This window comes from Meles meles, chromosome X (genome assembly GCF_922984935.1).
Source record: "Meles meles chromosome X, mMelMel3.1 paternal haplotype, whole genome shotgun sequence".
Taxonomy (NCBI): domain Eukaryota; kingdom Metazoa; phylum Chordata; class Mammalia; order Carnivora; family Mustelidae; genus Meles; species Meles meles.
Genome location: NC_060087.1, coordinates 130,016,619 through 130,032,683, shown reverse-complemented (window position 1 = coordinate 130,032,683; position 16,065 = coordinate 130,016,619). Strand labels below are relative to the sequence as shown.

General features: G+C 36.3%; 1 protein-coding gene across 3 annotated transcripts in view; it reads left to right on the top strand.

The window, feature by feature from the left end:
* Positions 1 to 16,065, top strand: part of GABRA3 (gamma-aminobutyric acid type A receptor subunit alpha3) — a 330,036-nt gene that overhangs the window by 75,171 nt on the left and 238,800 nt on the right. Inside the window, exon 2 of one of the 3 annotated variants that reach the window (XM_045996524.1) lies at positions 1,317 to 1,428. The exons of the other annotated variants lie outside the window; for them this stretch is intronic. Within the exon in view, the coding sequence (XP_045852480.1) occupies positions 1,334 to 1,428 (95 nt within the window). The 5' untranslated portion in view covers positions 1,317 to 1,333. The remainder of the gene's footprint in view (positions 1 to 1,316; positions 1,429 to 16,065) is intronic. 3 annotated transcript variants of the gene reach the window in all.

Sequence of the window (16,065 nt, the reverse complement as noted above, 5' to 3'; positions counted from 1 at the left end):
CAAAATGATAAATGTAAAATGCTTAGATTAGTGTCTGGTACATGGTAAATGCTGATAATATTAAGTTACTATGTCTTTTTCTTTATTATAATTGTCATCTTGCAATCTGAGATTGTCTGGTTGTACGTCTCAGTCATATGCTACATTACTGGTGGTGGCTGTACTTCTGATTGATGTTATATCTTTATTTCTCTTTTTGCAATAATGTCTCCCTCAATAAAGCCATTTATTCCTGTGTTATATTCTTCATTACTCATCACATCTATGGGAGCAAGAACAGCATAATAGTTGACTACTCTACCATTTGCATCTTTATCTTTTTAATTGATAGTTCATATTTCAAGACATATTGATGTGTGTCATGTTCAATCAAACAATAGTAATTGATTGATTGATTTTGTATTGTGATCATCTGAGCATATATCATGGTTTCCCACCATTACCATCCGTTCCTGGACCAAGTAATTCCTTCTGGTATTATGTTTTTTTGATCATATATTGTGATTATCTGTGCAATTTTCTCTAAATGATTATTTTCTTTGTACCATTCTGTCTTTCCTTGTGTATAAGTGTTGGCTCATTTTTCATGGTAGTCTGAATATGCATAAGGAATTTCTGTTCATAAAACATGTTTGGGGTTTATAGATTTTTACTCATATACTATGATTCTGTGAAAATGTAGTTATTGTCTGCTTCTGATTTAAGAATGAAATCTTCTCTATCGTGAATAATAGTTTATTAATTTTGACCGCATTTGGTTTGCCTACATCTCTATCATTCTGATATCAGCCCATGTTGCAGGATAATTGGATTGTGCCTGGTAGTCAAATGTTCTCCCTACTGTGGTGACTTCTCATGCACCATGGATGTTTGATAATGGGCCATGAATCTACTTAGGCAACAGTGTTTGCTGTCTGTATCAGCAATATAGCCATTAGTTTATTTACTGTGTATTTTTTAAATCTCTCACCATGTACATCAGAGATGGCACAGCACTACTGATACATAATGAAGTTAGACTGATGTACAAGTCACTTCCTACCTCTCTACTTTAGTTTCCTCAAACCTAAAATAACAGTAATACCTACCTCATATACTTGTGAAAGTAAAGTGGTTATTATATGTAAAGTTAGTTCCTGGTATATAATAAGTACTAAATAAGTATAAACTATTATCATTGTCATTGGAATTATTATTATACTAGTATTCTTTTCTCTGTTCTCTATATTAAGAGTGACAGCCTATATATTCTGAGATTGTCTTGGTTTACATTATAGTCAAAGTTTAAGCACTCATGGTGTCTTTTCAACACACAGATGTGTAAGCATTTGCCATGATGTCATGTAATGGGTCATTGCCATCTGTTCCTGGACCGTTCCATGTCATCTTATTTTATAATTTCTTAAACACTGTATCAAGTCTACTTCAGTAAGTATTATTCTATGGCTTTCTCTACCTACTATTTCTAATTTCTCCTGTAACATACTTCTATGTGCATCACGTTTATCTGATATGCTCATATACCACGGTTTTTGTATATGACATAATCATGTCTACTGTTGTAATGAGATTGCCATTTTCTGTGTTATGGAAATAAGTTTATGCAGCAAATTTATTTTGAACTCCTTTTTAATCGTTTCCCATTATTGCTGTCAGTTTCTATATCATCCTTTTGCCTCTGTATCCTGGCTCTCAGCATATATTTTGAATTTATTTGACTGTACATTAGAAGCTCAAGTGCCAGTGATGTTTGTTCATACCCCACTGATGTTTGAAAATATACTGTGTTGTTTCCCTTTTTACTATTTTCACCTGTTTTTGCCCCCAAATTGCTGTTCCTATATTGTTGTTTTGTGATCTCATGTCATATCCATATAAACAAGCTCTAAACCAGGATTCTCTGCTCCTTTAAGTTTTTGATCATTCACCATGCTTTCATTTGTGCCTTCTGATCATTCACCATACTCATTCACCATATGATGTATCACAACTTTCTTAGCATGAACCACTATCATTTGATCCTGTAACGAGAATGCCCTCTTCTGTACCTTTGACCATGCGTTAGCTTATGCATGTTGTTTTTGAGGTCCTGCACTATGATATTCTTCCTCTCCATCACTGCTGTCTCCTCCCACACTATCTAACTCTCTCTTGATTAAGAGCTTATTTTGCAGTTTTCTGAGAAACATTGTGATTATATAGTGCTCATGGTTTCCTTTTGTCTCATTGTTATCTGCTATATTCCTTCATATATTAATCACTGCTTGCGCTTGGGTGATATAGATCTGCTCTTGAATCATTACTATCTCCTCCTATATAATAACTATTAACTTGTTCACAGGGCTTTCTGATTGTGCCTCATTGTCAAATGCTCACACTCTTGCAGTGTATCTTCATCATGCACTGTGGTCATTTGGATTTGCACCATGGAATCTCCATTTGCATTAATTCCTTTAGCTCCTGAAACAAAGCTGTTAAAAAAAAACAACAGCAAAAACTCATGCTTCATGTTTTTATCATGTAACAGCATTTGAGATTGCATCTTTAGTGTGTCCAGTTATTCCTACACTGTGGCTGTTTCCTCCTGTTTCATAAGTTTCAGTTATGTTCTGAGATTATTTGGTATGCATCATGGTCAAATTCTTAAAATGTCATTGTTGGATATTCATGTGCCTTTTTGATCTATGCCAGGGTGTTTCCTTTTACACTACTACCCTCTATTTCTTGGCCAAACTCATTTCTTTCATGTTTTGTGCATATTTATTTCATGCAACACATATATTTCAGTAAGCAGATCATAGTATTATTTCCTTCTGTCTTAAGTTGTAGAAGTGTACTTACTTACTTATTATGTGCTAGAACTATGATTGTCTATACCAGTCCTGAGAATGAGGGATTCTAAGCATTAGATAACTAGCTCATGTACCAAAATTGCCTGCTTTTCTATCACTATTTTCTTTTCTCATGTAAAAAATGTCTACTGTCTCATGCCTTTCAGCATGTGTTGGGGTTGTTTGAGTGTACATCATGATCAACTGCTCAAACTTAAGTGCTAACTCTGTGCACCATGGATGCTTGAGCATATACCAGTGTTCTCTTGCATTGTTGCATCTGCTCTTGAAGAAAATTCAATTGTTTTAGTATTTTTAATCATATGCAATATCTATCTTAATAATTACTATTCTATTATTATGTGCTCCAGCAGTACTATGACATGTTCCATGGTTGAATGACTTCATGGTAACATCATGGATTCTTTCATTCACTATGGCCATCTCATTTACCATTGCCACTTTAACATGCATACTGAGTCTCTTAAAATATTAAGGATTTCTCATACACAATGGTTGTCAACTTATGCATATAAACATCTTCTCCTTTATGGTCAAGGTCCTTGGAACACATGTAAGTTGATAATCCATAGTTGGGTCCTGATTATTGTAATAGATCACTCATTCATGTGGTTCTATGGCTAAACTCTTAGTAATGTCTATTTATTCACTGTAGCAATCTTATATAATGCTACTATAAACATCGGGGTTCATGTATCTCTTTGCGTTAATAGTTTTGTATTCTTTGGGTAAATACCCAGTTATGTGATTGTTGGACCATAAAGTTGTTCTATTTTTAATTTTTTTTTCCAAAAAGATTTTATTTATTTGACAGAGACACAGTGAGAAAGGGAACACAAGCAGGAGGAGTGGGAAAGGGAGAGGCAGGCGTCCCGCTGAGCAGGCAGCCCAATGCAGGGTTCGATCCCAGGACCTTGGGATCATGACCTGAGCTGTAGGCAGCCGCTTAATGACTGAGCCACCCAGGCGCCCCTATTTTTAACTTTTTGAGGAACCACCATACGGGTTTCCAGAGTGGCTGCACCAGTTTGCATTTTCACCAACAGTGCAAAAGTGTTCCCCTTTCTCCACATCCTCACCAATACCTATTGTTTCTTTTGTTGATTTAAGTGATTATGACAGGTGTGAGGTGATATCTCATTGTAGTTTTGATTTGCATTTTCCTGATGATGAGTGAGTTTGAGCATCTTTCCATGTGTTTGTTAGTCACCTGCATGTCTTCCTTGGAGAGATGTCTGTTCATGTCTTCTGCCCATTTTAAAACTGGATTATTCATTTTTGGGGTGTTGAATTTCATAAGTTCTTTTTTTAAAAAAGATTATATTTATTTATTTGACAGAGAGAGATTACAAGTAGGCAGAGAGGCAGGCAGAGAGAGAGAGGAAGAGAAGCAGGCTCCCTGCTGAGCAGAGAGCCCGATGTGGGGCTCGATCCCAGCACCCTGGGATCATGACCTGAGCCGAAGGCAGAGGCTTTAACCCACTGAGCTACCCAGGCACCCCATAAGTTCTTTATAGATTTTGAATACTAACCCTTTATCAGATATGCCATTTGAAAATATATTCTCCCATTGTGTAGGTTGCTTTTTAGGTTTGATTGTTTCCTTTGCTGCACAGAAGTTATTTATTTTGTTGAAGTCCCAATAGTTTATTTTTGCTTTTGTTTCCCTTGCCTCAGGAGACATATCTAGAAAATTGTTGCTACAGCTGATGTCAAAAAAATTACTGCCTTTGCTCTCTTCTAGGATTTTTATTTTGCAATATAATGCCAGCTTGATTGATTGATTTTTATTGACATATAATATCATTTGTTTCAGGGGTACAGATCTGTGATTCACCAGTCTTATATAATACCCAGTACTCATACAACACATACCCTTCCCAATGTCCATTATGTAGTTACCTCATCTCCCCACCAATTTACCCTCCAGCAACCCTCAGTTTATTTCCTAAGATTAAGAGTCTGTATGGTTCATCTCCCTCTCTGGTTTCATCTTGTTTCATTTTTTCCTCTCTTCCTCTGTGATTCTTTTCCTTGTTACTTAAATTCCATATATTAGTGAGATCATATGATAATTGCCTTTCTCTGACTGAATTATTTTGCTTAATATAATACCCTTTAGTTCCATCCATGTCATTGCAAATAGCAAGAATCCAATTTCTTGATAGCTGTGTAATATTCTATTATGTATATATGCCACTTATTTATCTATTCATCTGTTGATGGACATCTGGGCTCTTTCCATAGTTTGACTATTGTGGATTATTATTACTGCTACAAACATTGGGGTACAAGTGCCCCTTTGGATCACTACATTTGTATCTTTGGGGTAAATACCCAGTAGTGCAATTGCTGGGCCATAGGGTAACTCTATTTTCAACTATTTGAGGAAACTCCATACTGTTTTCCAGAGTGGTTACATCAGCTTGCATTCCCATCGTCTAGTATTTTTATGGTTTCAGATCTCACATTTAGGTCTTTAATCCAGTTTGAATTTAGTTTTGTGTATGGTATAAGAAAGTGGTCCAGTTTTATTCTTTTGCATATTGCTGTCTAGTTTTTCTAGCACCATTTGTTGAAAAAACTGTCTTTTTCTTATTACATATTCTTTCCTGCTTTGCCAAAGATTAGTTGACCATAGAATTGGGGGTCCTTTTCTAGGTTTTCTATTCTGTTCATTTGATCCATGTGTCTCTTTTTGTGCCAGTACCAAACTGCTTTGATTGCTACAGCTTTGTGATATAACTTGAAGTGTGCCATTGAGATGCCTCCATCTTTGCTTTTCTTTTCCAAGATTGCTTTGGTCTTTTGTGGTTCCATATAAATGTTAGGATTCTTTGTTTTAGTTCTATGAAAAATGCTGTTGGTATTTTGATAAGGGTTGCATTAAATGTATAGATTGCTTTGGGTAGTATAGACATTTAAAAAATACTTATTGTCCTAATCCATGAGCATGAAATGTCTTTCTATTTCATTGTGTCATCTTCAATTTCCTGCATCAATGTTTCATAGTTTTCAGATTACAGGTCTTTGACCTCTTTGGTTAAGTTTATTCCTAGGTATTTTATTGTCTTTAGTGCAATTTTAGATGAGATTGTTTCCTTAATTTCTATTTCAGCTGCTTCATTTTTAGTGTATAGAAATGCAGCAGATGTGATGAGCATTGGGTGTTGTATGCAACTGATGAGTTATTGAACTCTACATCTGAAACTAATGATGTACTATATATTGGCTAATTTACTTTAAATTAAAAAAAGAAATGCAACAGATTTCTAGATTGATTTTGTATCCTACGACTTTACAGAATTCATTTATCAGTTCATGTCAGTTTTTGGTGTAGTCTTAAGGGCTTTCTATACAGAGTATCATGTAATCTGCAAGTAGAGCTTTGTTTCTTTCTTACTGATTTGGATGCCTTTTATTTCTTTATGTTGTCTGATTGGTGTGTTTAGAATTCCAGTACTATGTTGAAAGGAGGTGGTGAGAGTGGATATCCTTGTTTTGTTCCTGATCTTTGTGGAAAAGGTCTCAGATTTTCCTCACTGAGGATGATATTCACTGTGTGTTTTGCATATAAGTCCTTTATTATATTGAGGTATGCTCCCTCTAAACCTACTTTTTTGTGGGTTTTTATCATGAATGGTGTTATACTTTGTCAAATGCTTTTTTCTGCATCTACTGAAATGATCATATGTTCTCTTTTTATTAACATAAGATGTATTATTTGCTTCAGCGGTACAGGTCTGTGAATCATCATTCTTACACAATTCACAGCACTCCCTATAGCACATACTCTCCCCAATGTCTGTAACCTAGCCACCCTATCACCCCCTCCCCAGAAATATTCTTGATCCTTTCTCTTTTTGATGTGATGTATCATGCTGATTGATTTGCAAATGTTGAAACACACTTACATCCCAAGAATAAATCCTACTTAATCTTGGTGAATGTTTTTTTTAATGTATTGTTGAATTTCATCTCTGATATTTTGTTGAGGATTTTGTATCATTTTCATCAGGGATACATGCCTGAAGTTCTCTTTTTTAGTAGTGTCTTTATATGGTTTTGTTATCTGGGGAATGATGGCTACTTGGAATGAATTTGGATTTTTTTTCCTTTTCTATTTTTTTGGAATACTTTCAGAATAATAGGTATTATCTCTTCTTTAAATGTCTGGTAGAATTTACGTGTGAAGGTATCTGGTCCTGGATTTTTGTTATTTGAAGTTTTTTGTTTTGCTTTCTGTTTTTATTTTTGTTTTTTTTGATTAGTGATTCCATATCATTGTTGGTAATCATTCTGTTCAAGTTTTCTATTGTTTTACACTTCAGTTTTTTTTTTTAAGATTTTATTTATTTATTTGACAGAGATCACAAGTAGGCAGAGTCAGGCAGAGAGAGAGGAGGAAGCAGGCTCCTTGCTGAGCAGAGAGCCCGATGTGGGGCTCGATCCCAGGACCCTGAGATCATGACCTGAGCTGAAGGCAAAGGCTTTAACCCAGTGAGCCACCCAGGTGTCCCTCCACTTCAGTGTTAGTAGGTTATATGTTTCTATGAATTTATCCATTTCTTCTAGGTTGTATAATTTATTGGCACATAATTTTTCATAATATTCTCTTAAAATTGTATTTCTGTTTCATTTCTGATTTGTTTGAGTTCTCTCTCTCTCTCATCTCTTTTTTGATGAGTCTGGATAGAGGTTTATCATTTTTAAAAATTTTCAAAGAACCACCTTCTGGTTTCGTTGTTCTGTTGTGTGTGTGTGTGTGTGTGTGTGTGTGTGTGTGTGTGTGTGTGTGTTTAGTTTCTATATCATTTACTTCTGCTCTTATCTATTATTTTCTTCCTTCTGCTGGTTTTGGGTTTTGTTTGTTATTTGTTTTCTAGCTCCTTTAGGTACAAGGTTAAGTTGTTTATTTGAGATATTTCTTGCTTCTTGAGGTAGGCCTGTATTGTTATAAACTTTCTTCCTAGTACCACTTTTGCTGTATCCCAAAGGGATTAGACTATTTTGTTTTCATTTTCTTTTGTTTCCATGTACTTTTTGAGTTCTTTTTTTTTGCTTTCTTGGTTGACCCACTCATTGTTTAGTAGCGTGTTACTTAATCTCCATGAATTTGTGTCATTTCCAGATTTTTTTTCTTATGGTTGATTTTTACTTTCATAGTATTGTGGTCAGAAAAGATGAAAAATAGGACTTCAATCCTTTTGAATTTCTTGAGACTTGTTTTGTGGCCTAATATATGATCTATTCTAGAGCATGTTCCATGTGCATTTGAAAAAAATGTGTATTCTACTGTATTAGGATGAAATGTTCTGAATATATGTGTTAAATACATGTGGTCCAGTGTGTTATTCAAAGCCACTATTTCCTTATTGTTTTTCTGTTTGGATGATATATCCATGGATGTGAGTGGGGTATTAAATGTCCCTATTATTATTGTATTACTACTGATTAGTTCCTTTATGCTTGTTATTAACTTTTAAATATTTGGGTGTTCCTATGTTGGGTGCAAAAATATTTATAGGTGCTCCTATGTTGGGTGCAAAAATATTTATAGTTGTAATATCTTCTTGTTGGATTATCCCCATTATTATTATTATTTTAAATATTTATTCATTTATTTTAGCAAGCACAAGTGGGAGGGGCAGGAAGAGTGAGAGAAAATCTCAAGCAGACTCCACACTGAATGCAAAGCTCAATGCAGGGCTCAATCTTACAATCTTGAGAACACAAACTGTATTCAAACCAAGAGTTGGACACTTAACTCACTATACCCAGGTATCCCATTCCTTTTTTTTCTTTTTTCTTATATATATCCTTTTTCATTTCTTTGTTTTATAGGCTATTTTGTCTGGTATACTTATCGCTACCCCAGCTTCCTTTTCCCTTCTATTTGCTTGATAAATACTTCTCCATTACTTCACTTTTAATGTGCAAGTGTCTTTAGGCCTGAAATGAGAATCTTGTAGGCAGCATATAGATGGGTCTTGTCTTTTAATCTACTCTGATACCTTATGTTTTTTGATTAGAACATTTAGTTCATTTACATCCAAAGTAATTATTGATAGGTATTTATGCATTACTATTTGTTACTTGGTTTATGGTTGTTTTTGTAGTTTTTCTCTGATCCTTTCTTCTCTCACTCACTTTCATGGTTTATTAGCTTTCTTTTGTGATATACTTGGAGTCCTTTATTGTTTGCATATCTATTACTGGTTTTTGATTTTTGGTTTGTGGTTACTATTACATTTGTATATAACATCTGCTTATAGCATTCTATATGAAATTGATAATCACTTAATGTTTGATCCCATTCTTTAATCCTCTCCCCCAACACCAATTTTAGGTATATGGTATTATATTTTATATCCTTTATTTTGTGAATCCATTGACTTATTTTTATAGGAATACTTATTTTTATTACTTTTATGTTTCATACTTTTCATACTCTCACTTATGATCTTTTCTTTCTACCCATATTTTTTTCATATTTTTTGTAGGGCTGGTTAGTTGTCCTGAATTCCTTTGGTTTTTGTTTGAGAAATTCTTTCGCTCTCCTATTCTGAATGATAGACTTGATGAATAGAATATTCTTGGCTGCATATTTTCACCTCATAGTACTTTGAATATATCATGCACTGCCTTCTGGCCTGAAAAGATTCTACTGAAAAGTCTGCTCATGGACTTATGGGGTTTCCCTTGTATATAACTGTCTTTTTTTCTTTTGATGCTTTTTAAAAAAGATTTTATTCATTTATTTGAGTGAGAGAGCGTGAGAGAGAGCACAAGCAGGGAGAGCTGCAGAGAGACAGAGAAGCAAGCTTCCCACTGAACAGGGAGTCCAACATGGGGATCAATCCCAGGACCTGGGACCATGACCTGAGATCATGACCTGAGATGATGGCAGACACTTCTCCAGTAGAGCCATCCTGGTGCCCCTCTTGACCCTTTTAGAATTTTTTCTTTATGACTACTTTTTTTTTCCATTTTAATTGCTCTGTGTCTTGATATGGACCTCCTTTGGTTAAATTTGTTAGGGGATCTCTGTGCCTCCTGGATCTGAGTATCTGTTTCCTTCCCAAGATTTGGGAAATTTTCAGCTATTATTTCTTCCAATAAAATTGCTGTCTCCTTTTCATTCTCTTCTGGGATCCCCATAATGTGAGTGTTATTACACTTGATGAAGTCACTCAGTTCCCTAACTCTATTCTCAACTTGCATATTTTTTTCTCACTTACTCAAGTGACTGCTTTACTGTACTCTGGCTTCTGGTTCACTGATTTGTTCTTCTGCTTCATTTATCCTGCTGCATATTCCATAAAATATATTTTTAATTTCATTTATTGTATTCTTCACCTCTGATTGGCTCTTTTTAAAATCTCTTTGTTACGGGTCTCACTGATGTCCTTGACACTTATCTTAAGTCCAGTGGTATCATTATGATCATGACTTTAAGTTCTCTATCCAACTTATTACTTATGTCAACTTTGCTTAGGTCTCTTGATGTGGTTTTGTCATCTGCTTTTTTTTTTTTAAAGATTTTATTTATTTATTTGACAGAGAGAGATCACAAGTAGGCAGAGAGGCAAGCAGAGAGAGTGAGAGGGAAGCAGGCTCCCTGCCGAGCAGAGAGCCCGATGCGGGACTCGATCCCAGGACCCTGAGATCATGACCTGAGCCGAAGGCAGTGGCCTAAACCATTGAGCCACCCAGGCACCCCTGTCATCTGCTTTTATAAGGGATATATTCCTGTGCCTCCTAACTTTATCTAACTTTCTGTCTGTTCCTCTGTGTTAGGAAAATCAACGATGTCTTCTTATTCTTGAAGGTAATTGCCTCATGAAGAAGAGGTCCTCTCATGTCCTGCAGTGCAGTGTTCCGTGTTCACCATTACTTGGCTCTTGGCTCTTCAAGGAATATCTTTTATGTGTGCTGCCCTTGCCCTGCTCTTGGTCCTGATGCCTCTCTTTTAATCATCCACAGAGGTTTTCTTTGCCTGTTGTGGGCAGTGTTTGGCCTCAGCCACAAGAGGGCACATTTTTTTTTGTTTTGTTTATTTACAGCATAACAGTGTTCATTGTTTTGGCATCACACCCAGTGCTCCATGCAGTACGTGCCCTCCCTATTACCCACCACCTGGTTCCTCAACCTCCCACCCCCCGCCCCTTCAAAACCCTCTAGTTGTTTTTCAGAGTCCATAGTCTCTCATGGTTCATCTCCCCTTCCACTTTCCCTCAACTCCCTTCTCCTCTCCATCTCCCCATGTCCTCCATGTTCTTTGTTATGCTCCCACAAATAAGTGAGACCATATGATACTTGACTCTCTCCACTTGACTTATTTCGCTCACCATAATTTCTTCCAGTCCCGTCCATGTTGCTACAAAAGTTGGGTATTCATTCTTTCTGATGGAGGCATAATACTCCATTGTGTATATGAACCACATCTTCCTTATCCATTCATCCGTTGAAGGGCATCTTGGTTCTTTCCACAGTTTGGTGACCGTAGCCATTGCAGCAATAAACATTGGGGTACAGATGGCTCTTCTTTTCACAACATCTGTATCTTTGGGGTAAATACCCAGCAGTGCAATTGCAGGGTCATAGGGAAGCTCTATTCTTAATTTCTTCAGGAATCTCCACACTGTTCTCCAAAGTGTCTGTACCAACTTGCATTCCCACCAACAGTGTAAGAGGGTTCCCCTTTCTCCACATCCTCTCCAACACACGTTGTTTCCTGTCTTGTTGATTTTGGCCATTCTAACTGGTGTCAGGTGGTATCTCAATGTGGTTTTAATTTGAATCTCCCTGATGGCTAGTGATGATGAACATTTTTTCATGTGTCTGATAGCCGTTTGTATGTCTTCATTGGAGAAGTGTCTGTTCATATCTTCTGCCCATTTTTTGATATGATTATCTGTTTTGTGTGTGTTGAATTTGAGAAGTTCTTTATAGATTCTGGATATCAACCTTTTGTCTGTACTGTCATTTGCAAATATCTTCTCCCATTCCGTGGGTTGCCTTTTTGTTTTGTTGATTGTTTCCTTTGTTGTGCAGAAGCTTTTGATCTTGATGAAGTCCCAAAAGTTCATTTTCCCTTTTGTTTCCTTTGCCTTTGGAGACATATCTTGAAAGAAGTTGCTGTGGCTGATATCGAAGAGGTTACTGCCTATGTTCTCCTCTAGGATTCTCATAGATTCCTGTCTCATGTTGAGGTCTTTTATCCATTTCGAGTTTATCTTTGTGTATGGTGTAAGAGAATGGTCGAGTTTCATTCTTCTACATATCGCTGTCATTTTAACAAGAAGTGTGCTGGTTTGCTTGTGAAATGAGACCTGCCATTGTTCCTGGAATCGAGGCTCTGCAAAATGTGCATGTCAGGAGATGTGGTGTTATCAGGATTTGCACCAGTCTTCTGGGGGAGGAGACCTTCAGCAAGGGGACTGAGGCAAGTGTGACTAGGAAGGATGGATCTGCTAAATCATGGGGGGGGGCAGGTCTTGGTGTAAACATGTAGTTAGGGAATGTAGGTGCTGGGCTGGTTAAGATATGCAGCCATGTGTTTATGCTAGGGTGGGGAGGGAAATGATACCTTCTAGCTCCTTTGTTCCTAGAGGGGTCTTCCTGCATTCCTTGTTTCTCATGCTCTGAGATGAGCAAATAACTCTCCTTCCCATATGTCTAGCAGTAGAATGTGTATTATTAACTTTACAATCAAATGCCAAACTTTTCTCTAAGGAACTTGTGCCAATTTTGGCCCTTACCAAGAGTGTAGGAGAATTCCTTTTGCTTCATATCAAACTTGATATTTATGAGATTTTAAAATTATTGTTAGTCAAAGAAGGTAAAATGAGAATTTATTATGGCTCTAATTATCATTTCCATGATTACTAATAAAATCACTTTTTTTAAGTTTAACAATAACTTTGTAGTTCCTCGTTTGTGAAGTACCTCTTCAACTCATATATTTTTGTTATTGGATTTTCTCTCTTTTTCTTTCAGTTTTGTAGGAATTCTTCACATATCTTAGATAACATTTCTTTAACAAATTTAACAAATAACAAATAACAAATATGTCACACAATAGTATATTGTGTGACAAGAATAACATTCTGTGGTTGTTCTTTACTCTTTTTCTTGAATCTTTTGATGAACAGAGTTCTGAATTTTAATATGCTGTTTTATTAGTTTCTTCCTTTGTAATTAGCACTTTGTGTGTGTTTAAGAAATATTTTCTTACTCCAAATTTGTGAAGTTTACTTCTATTACGTAGTCTTATAGTTTAGACTTTCATGTTTAAATCGTCAACCCACTTGTAGTAAATTTTTGTATGCCCTTGGTAAGTTTACAATTTAATTGTATGAGGTATGAAAATCACCATTTGTCCCAGTACCATTTATTTAAAATCCTGTATTTACCAGACAATTCTTCAGTGCTACCTCAGTCATAAATCAAATGTCCATAGATGCCTAGATTTTTTTTCTGAATTCACCTTCTCTTTGTCTCTCCTGGCATCAATATCCTTCTCAGTCTTGATATGAATAGGGCAAGTCATATTAACTTATTCTTCTTTAAGACTGCTTGATATTCTTGGCCCTTTGCATTTCCATGCAAAATTTTAGAATCAGCTTGTCAAGCCTGTCAAAAAAGGCTTTTTGCTTTTTGTCAAGCAAAGTCAAAAAATTGATTGATCAGTCAATCAAAAAATAAATTGAAGGAGGAAGGGCAAGATGGTGGAGAAGAAGAGACCCTGTTTCAACTGGTCCCTTATAGTGAGCTAATTATCTACCAAAACATTCTGAACACCCATGAAATCAGTCCGAGATGTAAGATTATATACTTCTGGATCTCTATGGGCGCAGAAGATGCCAGCAGAGAGTGGTGACCTCTGATTGCTCAGAAGCATTCCAGGGTGCACATTGTCTGGATTGTGGTTGATATATTCAACTACACATCCCCTCAACCAGCTCTCACCAAAATGACTAGGAGGAGGAACACCCAACAGAGGAAAAATTTAGAGACTGTGCCTTCTCCATCAGAACTATTGGATGTGGACATAAACAGTATGTCAGAAAGGGAATTTGGGTTAACAATAATCCAGGCAATGGCTAGGTTGGAGAAAAACATTAGTGACAACATGGAATATCTAAGGGCAGAAGTGAGAGCTGCCTGGGAAGAAGTTAAAACTGCCAAAATGAGATCCAATCTAATCTAAATACAATAACAACTAGAGTAACTGAGGCAGAAGATAGAATTAGTGATCTAGAAGAAAAACTAATAGAAAAAAAGGATCCAGAGTAGGCAAGGAAGAAACAGCTAGGAAACCACGAAAACAGAATTAGGGAAATAAATGATGCCATAAAACGTTCCAGTGTTGGAATTATTAGGATTCCTGAGGGGGTGGGGAAGAAAGAAGTCTAAAAGATATAAATTTTCCAAATCTGGGGAATGGAACCAGTGTCCGTGTCCTAGAGGCAGAAAGATCACCCCCCAAAAATCACCAAATCTAGAAAGACCTCAAGACACTTGATTGTAAGACTAATGAATCATAATTTTAGACAGGAACTCCTAAGGGCACCTGGGGGAAGAGATTACTGATGTACAGAGGAAGGTCCATCAGAATAACATCAGACCTGTCCACAGAAACCTGGTAAGCCAGAAAGGCCTGCCAAGACATATTCAGGGCACTAAATGGGAAGAACATGCAGCAAGAATACTTTATCCAGCAAGGTTGACATTCCAAATGGATAGAGAGATAAAGAGCTTCCAAGACTGGCAAGGTTTAAAAGAGTATGTGACCACCAAGTTGGCACTACAAGAAATATTAAGGGGGGTTCTATAAAAGAAGAAAGAACCCAAGAGTGAAATAGAACAGAAAATTATGGAGACAATCTATATAAACAAGGACTTCACAGGCAACATGATGTCAATAAAAATGTATCTTTTAATAATTACTTTAAATGTGAATGGCCTAAACATCCCCATAAAATGACACAGGGTTGCAGGTTGGATAAAATGACAGGACCTGTCCATATGGTGTCTACAAGAGACCCATTTGGAACATAAAGATACATCCAGACTGAAAGTGAAGGGATGGAGAAGCATCTTTCATGTCAATGGGCCTCAAAAGAAAGCTGGGGTAATGATTTTCGTATGAGATAAATTAGATTTTAAACTAAAGACTGCAGTCAGAGATAAAGAAGGACACTACATCATTCTTAAAGGGTCTATCCACCAAGAAGATCAAACAATTGTAAATATTTATGCCCCCAATAAGGGAGCAGCCAATTATATAAGCCAACTGTTAATCAAGATAAAGAGTCATATTGATATGGATACATGAATAGTAGGGGATCTTAACATGCTACTCTCAGTAATAGACAGATCGTCCAAGCAGAAAATCAATAAAGAAACAAGAGCATTGAATGACACTTTGGACCAGATTGACCTCATAGATATATAGAGAACATTCCACCGTAAAACAACAGATTACTCATTCTTCTTGAGCGCACATGGAACTTTCTCCAGAATAGACCACATACTTGGTTACCAATCAGGGATCAACTGATACCAAAAGATTGCGATTATTTCCTGCATATTCTTATGCCACAGTGCCTTGAAACTGGAAATCAACCAGAAGAAAAAGTATGGAAGGAATTCAAATACTTGGAAGCCAAAGACCACCCTGCTTAAGAATGTTTGGATCAACCAGGAAATCAAAGAAGAACTTAAACAATTCATGGAAACTGATGAGAATGAAGACACATTGGAACAAAACCTATGGAATATAGCAAAGGTGGTCCTCAGGGGGAAATACATAGCCATCCAAGCTTTACTCAAAAAAACTGAAAAATCCAGAATACACCAGCTGTCTGCACCTTAAAGAACTGGAGACTCAACAACACATTAAGCCAACCCTACACACAAGAAGGGAAATAAACAAGATTAGAGCAGAGATCAATGAGATAGAAACTAGAGATACAGTAGAACACATCAATGAAACTAGAAGCTGGTTTTTTGAAAGTCAGTAAGATTGATAAACCACTGGCCAAAGTAATCCAAAAGAAAAGAGAGAGGACCCAAATTAATAACATTATGAGTGAAAAGGGAGAGATCATGAATAACACCAAGGAAATAGAAATAATCATGAGAAATTATTATCAACAGTTATATGCCAATAAGTTAAGCAACCTAGAAGAAATGGATGCATTCC